Source organism: Pleurodeles waltl, chromosome 3_1, assembly GCF_031143425.1.
Source record: "Pleurodeles waltl isolate 20211129_DDA chromosome 3_1, aPleWal1.hap1.20221129, whole genome shotgun sequence".
Taxonomy (NCBI): domain Eukaryota; kingdom Metazoa; phylum Chordata; class Amphibia; order Caudata; family Salamandridae; genus Pleurodeles; species Pleurodeles waltl.
Genome location: NC_090440.1, coordinates 621,741,634 through 621,757,662, shown reverse-complemented (window position 1 = coordinate 621,757,662; position 16,029 = coordinate 621,741,634). Strand labels below are relative to the sequence as shown.

At 42.8% G+C, this 16,029-nt stretch overlaps 1 protein-coding gene across 3 annotated transcripts in view; it reads right to left on the bottom strand.

Moving 5' to 3' along the window:
- Window positions 1-2,179: 2,179 nt before the first annotated feature.
- Window positions 2,180-16,029, bottom strand: part of CD151 (CD151 molecule (Raph blood group)) — a 186,055-nt gene continuing 172,205 nt past the window's right edge. For all 3 annotated transcript variants that reach the window (XM_069223114.1, XM_069223116.1, XM_069223115.1), the window contains one exon: window positions 2,180-4,888. In XM_069223114.1, the coding sequence (XP_069079215.1) occupies window positions 4,829-4,888 (60 nt within the window). In that variant the 3' untranslated portion in view covers window positions 2,180-4,828. The remainder of the gene's footprint in view (window positions 4,889-16,029) is intronic.

Sequence of the window (16,029 nt, the reverse complement as noted above, 5' to 3'; positions counted from 1 at the left end):
GCTTGCGGGTCTCAAAATATATACATTACACAATGCTGCTACAGCACAAGATTACGGACTGGTATGCTGCAATGGTTTGTTTATGGGTTGTAGATCAGGGGTGGTCGAGGTTTTGTATTTTTCTTCTTTTAAAGACCATATAATTCCCACATCTGTGTATTTAGAAGTGATACACGAGGGTGGATTTACAAATGAAAATCAGGCCTTTAGCAATGCTTTTCATTGTGAGAACCTCATTTTCGCCAAGTGTTCGCAACCAGTGCTCTCACATACCTCTGCCGTGCGACAACCCACTTTCTATTTTTGTAAGATATGCAATGATCATTACTAGAGTACACATCCGGTGTAACATGTCCTGCTAGACATTTCTGCTCGAACCAACTCTCCAGTAAGAGGAAGCTATGCAGTTTGAGTAAGCTGAAGGATAAGAGGAAATTATGCAAGCTACAAGTAGCCCAATAACTGGGATCTGCACAAGAGTACAGATGCATACTAACATTTACAGTAGATGACATTTACCAGGGTGCAAAATAAAGTAATGAAACATGGTGTTTTAATTGAGCTTTTATTTTAGTAATTTGCTTTTTGTGCGCTAATATCCGGGGGTATTATAAAAAGAAGTTAATTTTTTTATGTAGTGATCAAATAAACTAAAACAAAAAGTATAGTGAACGTGTACCAGCAGGGGGACAAGAGGGCCTGACAAGGAAGGAGGCAAGTGTATTAAAAATATTCCCACATTGCCAATCTCCAACCATGTTCTGCAGCACCCCAGTGAACTAATGTTCACCCCCTAATTGTACTCTTGGTTTATTGTACTCTATCTAATACACGAGGCGGTTCTGCATTTCATCTGCACCATAACAATGTAGCACTGCTTTATACAATAGCATCAAGTGAGAAATTCAGTTACTTTCACTCCAGATCCCCGTTGATTCACAGCCTGAAGGTGTTCAATGGATCTAAGTTGTTTTATTTGTACGATTTAAAAAAACGTTACAGAGATATTAAGAGGGTTAGCCACAGTTTCACAAAAAACAAAAACACTGAGTCCTCCGGGAAGAGGGGTAAATAATCACTTGATGCCAGTATGTACCCTTTTCCTAGAAAGTGAGCAATTGAAGGAGACACGTCCTTTTAAAAACACTATATGTTGTTATCATCAATTTTTAAGGTCTGCTGAATTTCCTATTAAAAAAATCCTTCCATCTATACTTTTAACAGTTTGTGGTAAGCACCACAAAACTATTGGTTTGACCACACTTATATAAAGGAATGAATGAGCCTCCGACTACACCCCTCAAATCTTTTTTATAGGCAACTCTAAGCTTTTCATTCATTTGGCCTGAACACCAGTATTATGAACTTTAATAAGTCCTCCATTTAAAAAGAAATCTTTCCGCAGTCTCTTGAATGTCTTACTTGCATTCTGAAAAGAAAGCACACAATCAGACTTCTAATAAGGCCTAATTTGATTTGCTTCCCTAGGAGGTGGAAACACATACAGATACATGTTCTGAGAGATTAAATCAAATATAGAAAAAGTCATAGTTTATTGGCCTCATAAAACAAATAAACCAGATAGGTGAGGCCATTACCCATTCAGCGGAGAAACATTTCTGAAAGGATACAACTGAAAACAAAATGAACGTGCAATGTTTTATCTACAGATCATGTGGTTTCGAATCTTTGCATTTATAAATCAAAACATTAATGTGCATCCAGTGAAAGGCTGAGCACCATCACGTGTAAAACACCATAAAGGTTAATTAAAAAAAACACAGCTACCTTTAGGAGATATGTAACAGTTGAGCAAAGGAAAACGACTTGTTAAATGTATTGTTAAGGCTTTTTCTACTTCCAGTGTGCTCTAATTTATGAGTAGGTTTCAACTCCGTTCACAAACCGGAGGAACAGTGGAAGAGGGTGAAAAATAGTCTGCAGACCTGCTGCAAATTTAAAGGTGCAAAGTACATGATCGCACATCTTTGTTGGTGCAAAAAAATGTTTTGGTTGTTGTGGCTGTTGAATTCAATGTGAAAACTCAAATTCCATATACTCCTCTGATGCCAACTCCTGCTCTTCACAGTCCAAGAAAAAAAACTTACAAAAAGTGAAAAGAACCGAACTGATAGCTGTTTTTGATTGGGAAATCCAGCAATAGTTAAAACAGTAATGGTAAGGAAAAATATTTTTTATTCTCCAATGTCCAATTTACTGTCACACATGAACACTTAAAAGACGCTGATTACAATTTCTGGGCTTAGTTCCAATCCCTGTGCAAACAGACGTTTATACAGGCACCAGAAATATGACTCTTATGACAATTAACACACACACACACACACAGAGTAAAGGGTATTTAGCACACTTGGTAAACACCTGGTTTCCGGATACTGATATTTTCTGGGCGTGATGAATACCCCACCCAAGTCTGCACAACTTGTGATCAGGGACAAAGTAGCACTATTGCCATGTTGCCAATTTGAACACACTCATATAAGAAAAAAAACACTCTTTATTGTTTTATATAAGTAAAACAGTGATTAGTGTCTGTGATTAAAAAAAATAGACCTAGCGTTCGGTTTTTGGCAAACATTTTTTATGAAAAAGCACGGACCATTAGGTATAAGTCCCAACACAAAGCAATCATAGACACTTCAGAAAATAATAAAAAATGAAAGTTTCAAAGTCAGGCACTTCAGTAGTATATACAGGTGAAACATCCCTGGCTGCAGTTATTAGGCTTCATACTCAGTAGTTTATACCGCTGCTGGGCACCGGTGTGTGGCATATACTTTGAAATGGCTGGGATGAAGGCACAGCAGCCTCAGGCTATCCCTCAACAACGAGGTGACGTTTGATTCAATCCCCGAACTTAAGAAAAAATGTTTCTGGACCATGCTGGTAGGCTGCATGCAAGCACTTGGCAAACCACATTGTACGCTGGTGGAAAGATGCAACGCTCACTTGTTGAACTACTAGGCAGGTTGCGATGCTTGGCTCTTCATGCTTTGTAAGGAGGCTGACTGGAAGCTGAGGTTCTGGACCCCAGAGAAGGCCACGATCATCTTCACTATTCGACCCCAATGGACATAACACAGGCAAGAAAACGTGAAAGCAGTGACAGCGGGTGCACACACCCAGAGGAATAGTCTGAAATCCCCTACCACTGTGACACTTATGGCACATTAAATCACAAATGTTCTTAAACACACAGAGGAGCCCAAAGGTGTCCAATGTCTAATGAAGCTGGAAGCACAACAGGCTACCCTCAATGTTACACAAGTATGTTCAGATCCTCAACATTTACAATTCGGATGGAAAAGGACTTTACCTGAACATATTGTGCAACTTTGGTGCGCACCACCCTAAAGTTGTGGACTGGCTTGGAGTGAAACGCCCGCAGACACTTGCCTTGGCAGAGGCAGTGCTGGCTCCATGAGGGGGAAGCGACAACCAAAGTAGATGTTACAAGTGACTGGCTTTCAAAGATATGCCTACCGTGAAATGTCGAGCAAGCTGTAAAGGCCAGCATACCTCTGCACGGGTTTACTCTCTGGTGACTGACAGACATGTCTGTGGACGCTGCAGCTCATTTTAGTGTGAGCCTTAGATGTCAAAACAGCTAAAACCTAAATGAGCACCCCAGCCCAGTCACCATCAAACACGGTTTTCAAAATGTCACAGATGACGTAAAGACACCACACACCTGCTAGAAAAGACTAGCCCAACAGTAGAACAGGAGCTCCAGATGGAGTGCAATGTGGATGCACTAAAATTGCTCATGCACCAGAGGGCAAAGAAGGGCAGCCAGTCTGCCGTCGCCCCTATATGATCTCAGCAGAGCACCCCCTTGGTCAGCATCCAGCAGTTTTCAAAGTCGAGACAATATTCAGCAAAGTCTACCCAAGTACTCCTTCCAAAGGCAAACGAGGGACACACACATCATACATACTTGCCTTCCTTCTTACACTTACTTTGTTTCTTGGACACCCGAATTGTGAATTACCCAGTTGCCTCAAGATTCCCATCCTTCCAGAATTGATCACCTTAACTTTAACTCTGAACCAAGTACCACTTTCTTTCTTGTAGCACCTTATAATTAACAATATGGACACTAATTATACAAAATTTAATATGTTTTATAATAGACTTTGGTGTTTTCATTTGAGGTGTTTGATTCGGTAATTATGTGACTTCTGCAATTTATTCTAGATGTTTAATTCATCTGATTTGTATTTTTCCTATAAATATTGGTGTAAATTAACGGATGTATTATTTTGTAGGAACTATGTAAAATGCGTATCTGATGAAGAGATGCACACGTCTGAGAGATTTATAAGTTACTGCATGAACAAAATACTAATCCTGTCTTACCTTAGCTAACGATCATAGGAAAAATAACCACGGCTGACAACTACCCTACCCAAAGAAGGCAAGCATCCAGCTGCATGTGACAGGCACATCATCATTCGTCATTCAGGCATCTTATCTGAAAGCATGTCCACCCTGCTGAAGTCTTTGCCGGCCCTCGGGTACATCTGCAGTAAAAGAAGCTCTGCAAATGGAACACTAGTAATCAGAGCAACTGGCACACCATTTGTCCCCATGCACTAGTAAGATGAGCGCAGGCAGGGTGTCCTGAAAGGGCCTTGGATCCTGATTCTCCACTCTCCAGCAGGGTATTATTTTGCATAGTAGAAATGGGGTAATACACAAGAACATGGAATCCATAAGGAATTGTTCTTCAATACTGTGAGGTGTGACAGGCAAGAAGAAGAAAATAAGTTGGGGACCAAGAAGAGTTGCAGTGGTGGTGGAGCTTCTAGTAGTGTTCGGCCTTTAGGCTCTTGTAAAGGCAGCAGGTGAAGATCATCCCGAAAAGCTACAAAGAAACGAAAGAGAAGGAGGTTAGATCTCAGTGGTAGCACACTGATGTTCCCATATCCTTAACAAGAGGCTTCGGGTAACTATGGAGACCACCCTCGCTGTGCACTTCTATTTAGGAATGGCTGCTTAGCCATCCCCTCTTGAACCTCTTACAGAGAGGTAGATGGGAATATTTGGCTTACTTCCTCTCTTTTCCACACCATATTATTCCATCTATTTATTTTATATGCATAGCATACATTTAAAAAAACCTTTATTCACTCATAAAAACTCCTGTTAAAGTGCAAATTGTTACAAATTAAAAAACAAAAAACCCTGAAATTCACAAGTAAGGGTTAGGAAGACAAGCCAAAATTCTCAACCAAACCATAACTTGCACAGAAAATCCAATAATCATGACCTCATCCTTGATGGGTCAGATGTAATTCCAAAAGTTGTAAATAAGCTTACAGATAAAATAACACATCCTATTACTCTTAACACTGAAAGAGACGTCCATGAAAGTATTGTCATTTCATCCTTTCAGGATGCATTCTCATTCAATTACGTGGTATTTCAAGGTGCTGTTAATTACAGGACATTTTGGGAGCAATATTGTGAGGTCTCTACAGCTTCTAGGCAACCCTTTGTCCTGAAGTTGCAGAGGAGGAAGGATCACCAACGCTGTATTGTCCATGGGCCACAGGAAAGATTAACACATGAATCTTGCTCTGAGAGCTCAGTTTGTCCCAGTTTGGCCAGTGCTGCAGGAAAACCTGTGCGTGCCTCTAGTTGCTTCAGGAACCCGGTAGTTCCATCTCCTGGCCTGGAGAATTCTGAAAGGTAGGTAGGTGGGGCTTTGCTGAATCTGCAGAGGAGCACAGCACCAAAAGATTTTTTTTTTTAGCGGATTGGGAAATAGCAGCTTTTGAAACCCTGGTTCATAAAATGCAGCTGAACCACACAGTCCGTGTCACTGGGTCTGAGGCCAACACCTGCACAGGAAAAATGTAACATCTAGCTGCAGCTTCAGACATATAACACTTTCAATTCAAATCTCCAAATGCATGGGGATTTCAGTGGATAGGGACTGGAATCATCTCTAGTCCCACAACACTGAGGACATCATGAACTGTGATCCTTACAACGGAATACTGGATCCTCCCTCCCCCCTAAACCTCCCATTTATGATTCATCAGTATTGTCAAATGTGGGATTTTCAGGTGATATCAGGAGATGGTCACTTGATCCTGCCCCAGTCATTTCTGTGCAAAGGCCATTTATTTGAAATGGTGCACAAACCCACGGTCTAGTGCAACAAACTGAAACATTCCTGTGTGAGAAGTTGCAAACAAAACAGGTGGCCGCCGAGCTTCGTGTAATAGAAAGTGAGCTTGTGCTTTGCACTTTTGATTGGAAGAGGATAGAGATTTTCTTTGTTGATATTTATTTTGTGTGTAGTGTTTTGCCATGTGTAGTTAAATAAGTTTATTTTGACAAAATAAAGCATTGCTAAAGGACAGGTTTATGACTGATATTAGTGAATTTTACCGTGTTCTGAATGTCTACCCCACGTCTTATAGAGTAAGCCTTAGGCTGCTCTGTTTTGTTTCTACTGTGGGTGAAGTACTACCGGATAATTCAATTTGAAAATCAACAGTGCACGCCATAGTTCCAGGACAACAGTGGTATATGTCTCCCATAATCACATGTGGAGCCTTGTACTCTCTTGCAGCCCCAGGACACAGGTCTCATAGTGAGAATGTAAGCCCCATTGCTGTATATTTCATAATTAGACATAGGCCCTCATTCTGACCTTGGCGGGCGGCGGAGGCCGCCCGCCAAAGTCCCGCCGTCAGGTTACCGTTCCGCGGTCGAAAGACCGCGGCGGTAATTCTGACTTTCCCGCTGGGCTGGCGGGCGGTCGCCTTCAGGCCGCCCGCCAGCCCAGCGGGAAAGAGGCTTCCACGATGAAGCCGGCTCGGAATCGAGCCGGCGGAGTGGAAGCTGTGCGACGGGTGCAGTTGCACCCGTCGCGTATTTCACTGTCTGCGCAGCAGACAGTGAAATACATTTAGGGGCCCTCTTACGGGGGCCCCTGCAATGCCCATGCCAGTGGCATGGGCACTGCAGGGGCCCCGCGACCCCCCCCTACCGCCATCCGGTTCCCGGCGGTCCGACCGCCGGGATCTGGATGGCGGTAGGGGGGGTCGGAATCCCCTCGGCGGCGCAGCAAGCTGCGCCACCTTGGAGGATTCAATGGGGCGGCGGTACACTGGCGGGAGACCGCCAGTGGTGCCGGTCCGACCGCGGCTTTACCGCCGCGGTCGGAATCCCCATTGGAGCACCGCCGGCCTGTCGGCGGTGCTCCCGCGGTCCTCCGCCCTGGCGGTCTTTGACCGCCAGGGTCAGAATGACCGCCATAATGTCTACATAGAAAGGGGTAAAGCTGCTTGCGCATAACAATAGTTCTGTAGCTTGAAGCTGTTCTTGCACATGCTGTGCATTATTCTGTTACTTAGTAGTTGTGTTTGGGAGGTTCTTTATTTTGTTTTCATTTGAGCTTGGTCTAGAGGAGGAGTGATGCCATCACCCTAGGATGTAGAACGGAAGCCCACAATGCCCCAGTACATGGTCACCATCTTTAGATTATTTTCCCTGTGTTGCAATGTTTGAATGTTATTGCTTTACTTTTATTTTACTTTGTTTGAGACTAGCTTTACTCCCAAAACCATCTGCATTTTCGGAGGATGAGGGTAGGATTTCTTCATGTTCACCAAAAATCCCAATGAATATATTGTTTTCTTCACCTGGTCTATCTTGACACTGTATGAACAACTTTGCCTTCAACAGACAGTCATCCAGGCAGGGGACACATGTATTCCAGTTGCCTTAAATATGCTGCCACCTCAGACATTTTGTGAACACTCTTGGTGCAAACCTTATCCCAAGGGGTATTACTCTGAATTATTAGTGATGTTTTCCTAATATAAACCTGAGAAGCGTTCTGTCATTCTTGTTCATTGGGAGGTTGTATCTTAGATCTTTAATGACCAAGTAGTCTCTTCTGTAGCAGTGGGACCACTTCCTTGAACGTTGACATTTTGAACTTTTGAGTTTTGACAAACTTGTTCAGGAATCTTCGGTCCACTATTGGTCATAAGGTCAGATCTTGCTTTTAAACAGAATAAATCCCCTTTTCAATTTATCACAAACCCCCTTTTCCATGTACTACATTTTATATTGCCCTACTTGTAAACGTTACGTGCTCTGTTTGGCAATGGTGGCTTCCCTCTGAGCTCTCCTGAGCCAGTTGCACAGCTTGACTTCTTCCATGGCCATTTACGATCACCCAGACCTCAACACCTGCAATCCTTAGCGGGGAACCCCCATGGTGTGACTTATGGTAATTCTGTGTGCCCAGTGTGCCCTGAAACTTTTTTTTCTCCACCGTGCATGCTGCTATGGTGAAACAAGATGGCAGTGTGCTGAAGACTGAGGGCGAATCAAACACACGAGGACCAAACAGCACCCATAGTACTGAAGTCCTGCCCAGATAGCCTGTCCTGAGCACCCTGGTACTGTTTTTGTTACTCACAAAGCCCTGGAGACAGCCTGACAGCATTGTGAGAGGCTCTGTAAGCCCCTGTGTGACTCCCTGAAGATATGAGATAGTGATGTGGAGAAGATGGCGGTGCGCTGAGTTGGAGTGCGAGTCGAGAGCACTGAGTACCTAATACTTGCCACCGCACCGAAGTGCTGCCCAGACAGCCTTATCTGTGCACCCAGGTACTATCTTTTCCCCATAGAACCCTGGAGACAGCTTCATAGCTCTGTGAAAGACTCTACAGGCTCTGGGAGACGCTGTGGAGATACAAGATGGCGTTGTAGACACCAATACTTCAAATACAGAGGGCTGTGTTCTCTGTCACTTATCAACCTTTTACAGACAAGGGTCTAGCATTGGTCACCACCCTTCACTACACCCAGCACTGATGACCCACTATCATTGGGAGTCTGCATGGCTCAGCTCTCATTTGCACGTTTACTTACCTATGTCCATTGTGCTTCCAACAATCTCTGTAGGGCGATCACTGTGGCCTACTCTTCGAAACCTGCAACTATGAACCCCAAATAGTGACCATCCCCCACCCCCAAGTGTTTGCCTTATCAACACCCTAATCTCATATGCGGACATGCGGATAATAGCTGTGTTGATTTCCTGGAGCGCTTCACTTTTCATACAATGACGCTTCTAACCTAACTTGGTCTATACGCCTCAATTTGCTTGCCTTTAAGGAATCAACCATGAGCCTGCTGTGCTAAATGACATAAGTCATAAGGCATAAACCACAGCTATATCATTACCTAGATCCCGACGTCTATCAGAAGGTGACATCACTGAACTCAAATGTATTTTGTGACCCCTTTGCTGTTCATTCAACAAAGCTGCTGAAGCAATAAAATACATCTCCAGACTACTTAGCTTCAGCACAGCTCCATCCACCTAATTTTAATACTACACCACAACACATCGACCTCTCCACAGAAATGGCTGATCAGCGAGCCCATAAGGCACTCAAGGACAAAGAAACCAAATCTGGTCTTAAAAGATCAAAACATGATACAATGAATCTTGACTCTCCTATGAAAGTGAAACACCAGAAACAGTTTACTCTTGAGATGATCCTCAAAAAGCTTAACTGTGTCATGATATTGCACAAAACACTAAGACCGATATGCTAAAAACAAAGGTTGCAGCAATCAGAAGGGATCTCAAAGACCTAAACATGAGGATAGCAAACGCTGAAAATTGCACAAGCATGACTGAAGACCACCTAGCAGCACAATCCAAACAACTTCACAAGACAGACAACATTCTACTGTCTCTCAAATGAGAAATTACTGAGCTAGAAGACCACAACAGGAAAGGAAATCTCAGGATCTTTGGCCTACCCGAAGGGGCAAAAGATAAATCCCCCTCCGCTGTTGCTTTCCTAGAATCATGGATCTCACCAACCTTGGGTATCATCTTTGCTAAAGACTTTGGCATTGAGCGCATCCATGGGATCCCATTGTAAAAACCCAAAAACATGACTTCTCCATGGCTGCTCCATGGGCACTTATATTTGACCCTTTTGCTTTCATCACTCGGACATCATCCTAACCCACATAAAGAAAATCAAATCTCACTTGGCAAGGCTCAAGGATCAACATATCGCAGGACTATGCCAGAAACACAGTCATCAAAAGGAAAGGTTTCCTAGCCCTAAAACGTTCATTCCCCGCAGAGCAATCCAGCACTCCTTCACTGGGCCAGCCAAATTCAAGATTTTACATCAAAACTGTAAGTATTGCGGTGGTTTACGTGCCCTCCTGTTTGCTCTGTTTTTTCTAAATGCTGACCCTGTGCATCCTGGTTGCTTATTGCATCTTGCAAGACATACCATTGCCCCATATTCTACAGCTCGTCTCTCGAGACCTTTTCTACCCCCTGGGTAATGTCTGTCCTACCCATGGCTCCTAATCTTTTTCCCACTATACTTCACCCTTTTCCCCCCAACCTTGTTCCATGTGCCTGGCACAAACCATCCAGAGCTAATGCTCAATACATAAACCTCCATATCACCATGTCTACTACAAACAATGTACATGAATGACTAATCCAAACACCAAAATGCTAAAGGTGATTTCCCTCAATGCTAAAGGCCTCAAAAACTCGGTGAAACAAAGAAAATTTTCCAACCACTGCCACTCCCTTAAAGGCGACCTGATCCTTTTACAGGAGGCCAAGATTGGGTATAAAGAATCTCTCTGCACAGGTTGGGTTTCAGACACCCGTATCCCTGCTATCTCAAAAAAATGGGGTCCTTACATTAATGTCAAGATCCTACAGTCTCTTAATCATATCATCTGAACCGGTCAATGAAGGTAGGTGGCTCATTAAAGGACTACAAAACGCATCCACAACAATCTATGCAATAAACACATATGCACTCAACACAAATGAGCCTGAATTTCTGAAGTGTCTCTCTCTGCCAAACTTGCACTCCTTCCACTAGATGAACAGATCCTCCTTGGAGGTGATTTTAATTCACCATTGGATCCTCTCTTAGCAATATGCTTTTCGATACAGTACATCTAGGTCCCATAAAGCACTGCAAGCCTTATGCTCAGCACACAAATTAATTGGCATCTGGAGACTCCACAACCCCATGGGTAGCGATTTCACCTTTGTTTCACCCCCCACATAACTCCTTTTCCAGAACTGACTACCTCCTTGTCGACTCCACACTCCTACAATATACTGCCTCTACCTCCATCAAACCGATCATTATCTTGGACCACGTGGCCATAATAAATTGCCTCCAAATTCTCCCCACAGCCCATTTCACCAATAACCCTATGGGACTCTATCAAGTGCTACATGAGAGATCAGTTTCATAGAAACAAACTTATTAAATCCGCACTAGAACGGCTAGCAACAGACATAAAAACCAACAAACTTCTTTACCAACAAAATAATGACCCAACCACCCTGGCAAACTTAAAGCACCTTAAATATGAGTTCAACACCACAATTAGTAAACATGCACACCTTTAGGTTCATGAGCAAAAAGGCAAAGAGTTATTCTATCTTAACAAGGCTGGCAAATCCCTGCCAGCCGAACTAAAGTTCAAACACAACAGCAACCTTATCCATTTGATCAGAGATGACCAAACCAAACTCCAAACCTCTACTGATGAGACACTTCGTCTTTCAATGTTTTTACACTAAACTCAACACACACTCAGTTAACACTACACTCACTGGCTGACTGCCCAGAATTCTTGAACTCCTCACCAATGAAGCAAATCTTGAACAGACAGAAGCTAGCCAGCCCAAACCCCAGAGAAGAAATTATTTGCACTATAAAATACCATCCGTCTGAAAATGCCGCAGCACTATGAAACTATTCTTGATACGCTAGGAAGGACTCTAACCCACTTTGCAACCTTGGGCGCAGTCACAGGATATGCATCCGAAGCCATTATTGAGTCCTCCCCAAAGTGGGAAGGACCACTCTGATCCTAAAAACTTCAGACCTATATCTCTCATTAACATGGAAGCAAAGAGATATGCAAAGATACTTGTTGCCCCTCTTGCGCCCCAAACTATTGCACCCTCTACAATCTGGATTTTTTAAAGGTCATTTAGCGAGCAATAACCTTAGTTTCTTTTCACACATTATTAAAAGTTCATCCAACCCACTTTCTCTCACGGATGCGATCATTGCCCTAGGTGCATAGAAGGCCTTTCATAAGGTCTCCTGGCCTTACCTCAAAGACGTTCTCTTGAAACATGACTTGGGGCAATAATTTATTACTATGACATTGGAACTATACCAATATCCCTCAGCCAGACTAAGAATCAATGGTTCAACCTCCCAACCATTTTCCTTACAACAAGGTTCCCGACCAGGATGACCCCTATCCCCTCTTGTACCTACTTGCAAATGATCCTTTGCGTCTGATGCTTAATGAAGACACCGATATCCCAAGCATCTCCGTCGATAACACATTCTATAAACAGTGGCCTACGCAGATGACACATTTTGATATTCACAGAATCCCCTGGGCCTGCCATTGCAGCGATCCTATCCAAAATTGCTTGATTCACCCAATTCTCTGGTTACTCACTAATTAATGACAACATGGAGTTTCTTCCTCTTAATGTGCATTGTAACTCCTCCATACTTGGCTCATCCAGTTTCCAATGAAAATCTTACATCAAATGCCTTAAAATATGGTTTTGCAATGATCTCACCGAGTCGGTTGCCTCCAATGAATACAAAACTTTGAATAAAATAAAAGACTTACTAGCCACATGGGCACCAAAATATATATCATGGTGTGGTAGACTGGAGGCCATCAAGGTGATGGTTTCACCCTTAATTAACTTCTTAGCCAGCATGATCCCAACTCGCCTTTTACCAGAATTCTTCCTTAAAATTGATAAGGTGGTTTCTTCCTTTCTATGGAAGAACAAAAAACCCAGAATCAGTCTGAAAAAACTGAGGACCCCCACAAGAGTAGGAGGGTGCAATTCCCCTAACTGGAGCTCTTACCAAACAGCCATTTTTAGCTACCCAAAGTGCACAGTAGTTCGAAACTAACACTAAAAAAAAAAAAAAAAAAAAAAAAACTATCTGCCTGGCAGTTTAACCTATTGAATCCTCTGTTTGCCACCCCTTCTCATTAACATCAAACCTCAAGATGTCACATAGCCCTTTCAAGCACTCAAAGAAAATCATTAACAACAGTATATCTGCTACTCGATCTCTAGACTCAATCCTGGCGACTAATATTCAACAATCACATCCCTATGGTTCAATAAGAAATTATAAATCTCAAACTCACTATCCATAGGTCCGATTCGGGTGACCAAAGGTATCAGCTGATCTGTACTCTAACTCGGAAACGCTCTCATTCGCCTCCATGCAACATAAATACAGTCTCTCTAACATGGACTTTTATGACTTTCTTCAAATTAAAGTCAAGATATCTAAACTCGGACTCATCCAAAACTCACCTAAAATACATAAACTTCACTCAGTTCTCATGGGTTGTCATGCAGCCTCAAAATTTCACAAAATACTTACCACCAGAAAAACCTGCGTCAACCACCCTTAACACAAAAATGGATTGCCTATTTCTCGTCCAAAGACCTGATCCTCCCCAAAGGAAGACTTTTGGGCAGAAATAGGACCAAATTGATTCAAACATAAACTAATACCATATCTCTCACCCAAATTCTTTGCGGCACACTTTTTGTACCTGACCCAACTAAATTGTTCCGACTAAAACTTAAGGATATTAACATGTGGCTCATGCGACTCACCCAACAGCAATGAAGAACACATGTTTTTCTCTTGTCCCATATGGTATGAGTACTGGCGAGACATAACCGCACAACTACGTACTATCTTCAAAAAACCTATACACTTATCCTTCCCAGTTATTATACTGGGCCCACTCCTTGCAGATCCCCCCCAATGACCTCAAGGACGTAGACCTCTTTCTTCTTGACTCCTTACACACCATCAAGGTAATTCTGACAGACTGGAAGTCCAATAAAAATGTCTCATACCACCCTTGGTGGACCTATCTAAGAAGCACCCACATCACCTGAATGAATAACAGAACCCAAATGGCTATGTCCCAACATATCTGGAAAACACTTGATCTCTTTATTCAAAACCCACCACCTTGATGGAAATCCTCCTCTGCCAGGAAATCTTAACCATCAAATTATCACTCCACTGACACTAACTTAAAGTTGGGTATCCTCCGCTCCAGCCCATGCCACCCCTCCCCCCCATGCTCCATCGACTCAAAACTATTCAACCAGCTCTCACTTATAATGACATTTATGATGTACTACCCTCACTCCCAGACACTTCCTAAATACTACCTATATTATGTCCTACCTATTAATGCATATGTCTATTGTACAATAACATTATTGTACTTGTAATGATGTACGTCTTGACATGATTTTACTTCTGTTCAAACTCTTCCATTGCTGATTCTTTTATGCATTTTTTGTACCTTGTTCCTAATAAGATACCAATAAAATATTTTGAGGGAAAAAAAAGTTGCCCTTGATGTCCTCCCACTGCATTTCCCTCAGTGGCTCCTCTGTCGCTAGTTTGCTGGTCAAGTTTTTTTTTAATGGAGTCATGTATTTCTCATAGGTCCTCTTTTTTGTCACTAGGTAGCCTATAGCGACTTCAAAATTCCTTTTCTTTTTCTTGATGTCAGATGTCTTAGGCTTCCCTGGAGCCTTTTCTTTCAAAGGTGCCGGTCCCCCTTTTCATGCTTGATCGTTCTCAGAAGTTGAGCCTTTCAACATATCCTTCCTGGTGAGTTTCTCTTTCCCGGAAGGATGGGAACGGCTATGAGCTCCTTCGACTGCTAGACTCCTCGGAGTTGAGGGCTTTGCCATGAGTGACTCTGAGGTACCGCTAGAAGAACAGGCTTTGGTGTCTTGGATGTGTCCTTGAGTGACTTGCCTTTCGATGGATCAGATTGTTTTCAGGTATGTGGCACTGTGGGCATAGGGTCTTTAGGATGACTTTTTTTTTACTTAGAAAATCTCTTGTTCTGTGTCTTTGTGTTACCCCTTCTCACCCTATGCCTCTACATCATTTCTTCCATCAAAGCAGAACCCGGTCTTTGCTTTTCCATTTCTGACATACCTACCATGCCAGCGTTTGCCCAATGTGTCTGAATTATTTTGTCCCTGTGGACTAGTGTTTTAGAGTTAAAATACCAGCATGGGACACAGTCCTCTGACATATGGTTTGTCATTCAAGGTGAACTTTCGGGGGCTATTCAAGCAAAATTTGAAGAGCATGTGGCATCAAGGAACTCCAGGGATCCCACTTAGATAAAAAAAAGATTCTTTGACTGTTGATCCCTTTCAATAAAAACTCCGAAAAACATCTCTCCAACAGCAAGAGTCGTTCTCCGTTCCTTTGACTGTTTCTGAAGTTTGTTCAGGGGCTCTTCAATGACTTCTACTGAAAAAAGGTTGGGAGACTCCGATGCCCTTCAGTGCCAAACGGTGGAATTTTTTTTTTTTTAAATGCTGGGGACCTACATAGGCATTGTGGGATTATGGTCAACATCATAGGGACTCCGCCCATGTTGACCCAGACTTCAAAGTTGAGAAAAACTCTGAAAGCACTGGGAACAATTCCAGAAGAAAATATTCCATGCTGAAAAACTGGGTTTTGGATTTGGAGAGTAGAGTAGTCTCCAGCAAAAAGTAATCTTCAGCTTATTCCTCTACAAGCTAGTGCATCTTCTCTACAGTGTGTTAAAATGATAGACTTTGAGGCAGTGACAACCTGTTTTGTATCCGAAGTTAGTCTCAAGACCCGTTGTGACTCCTCCCACAGTCCAAGAAACATGAGGACAGACTCCATTTAAAGACTGAGCAGTATAAGTGGAGTGAAGTGTCAAGAACAAGTCTAATGTGTGCTGTATATTGTGGACGGTAAAAGTAATTTTAGGTTGGACACCTGTTATCACTGCCCAACACTAGATGGCGGATGTGTGCACAGCATGTGAATCTACAGCACTACATGTCACAAGCAGATGCCTACAGAG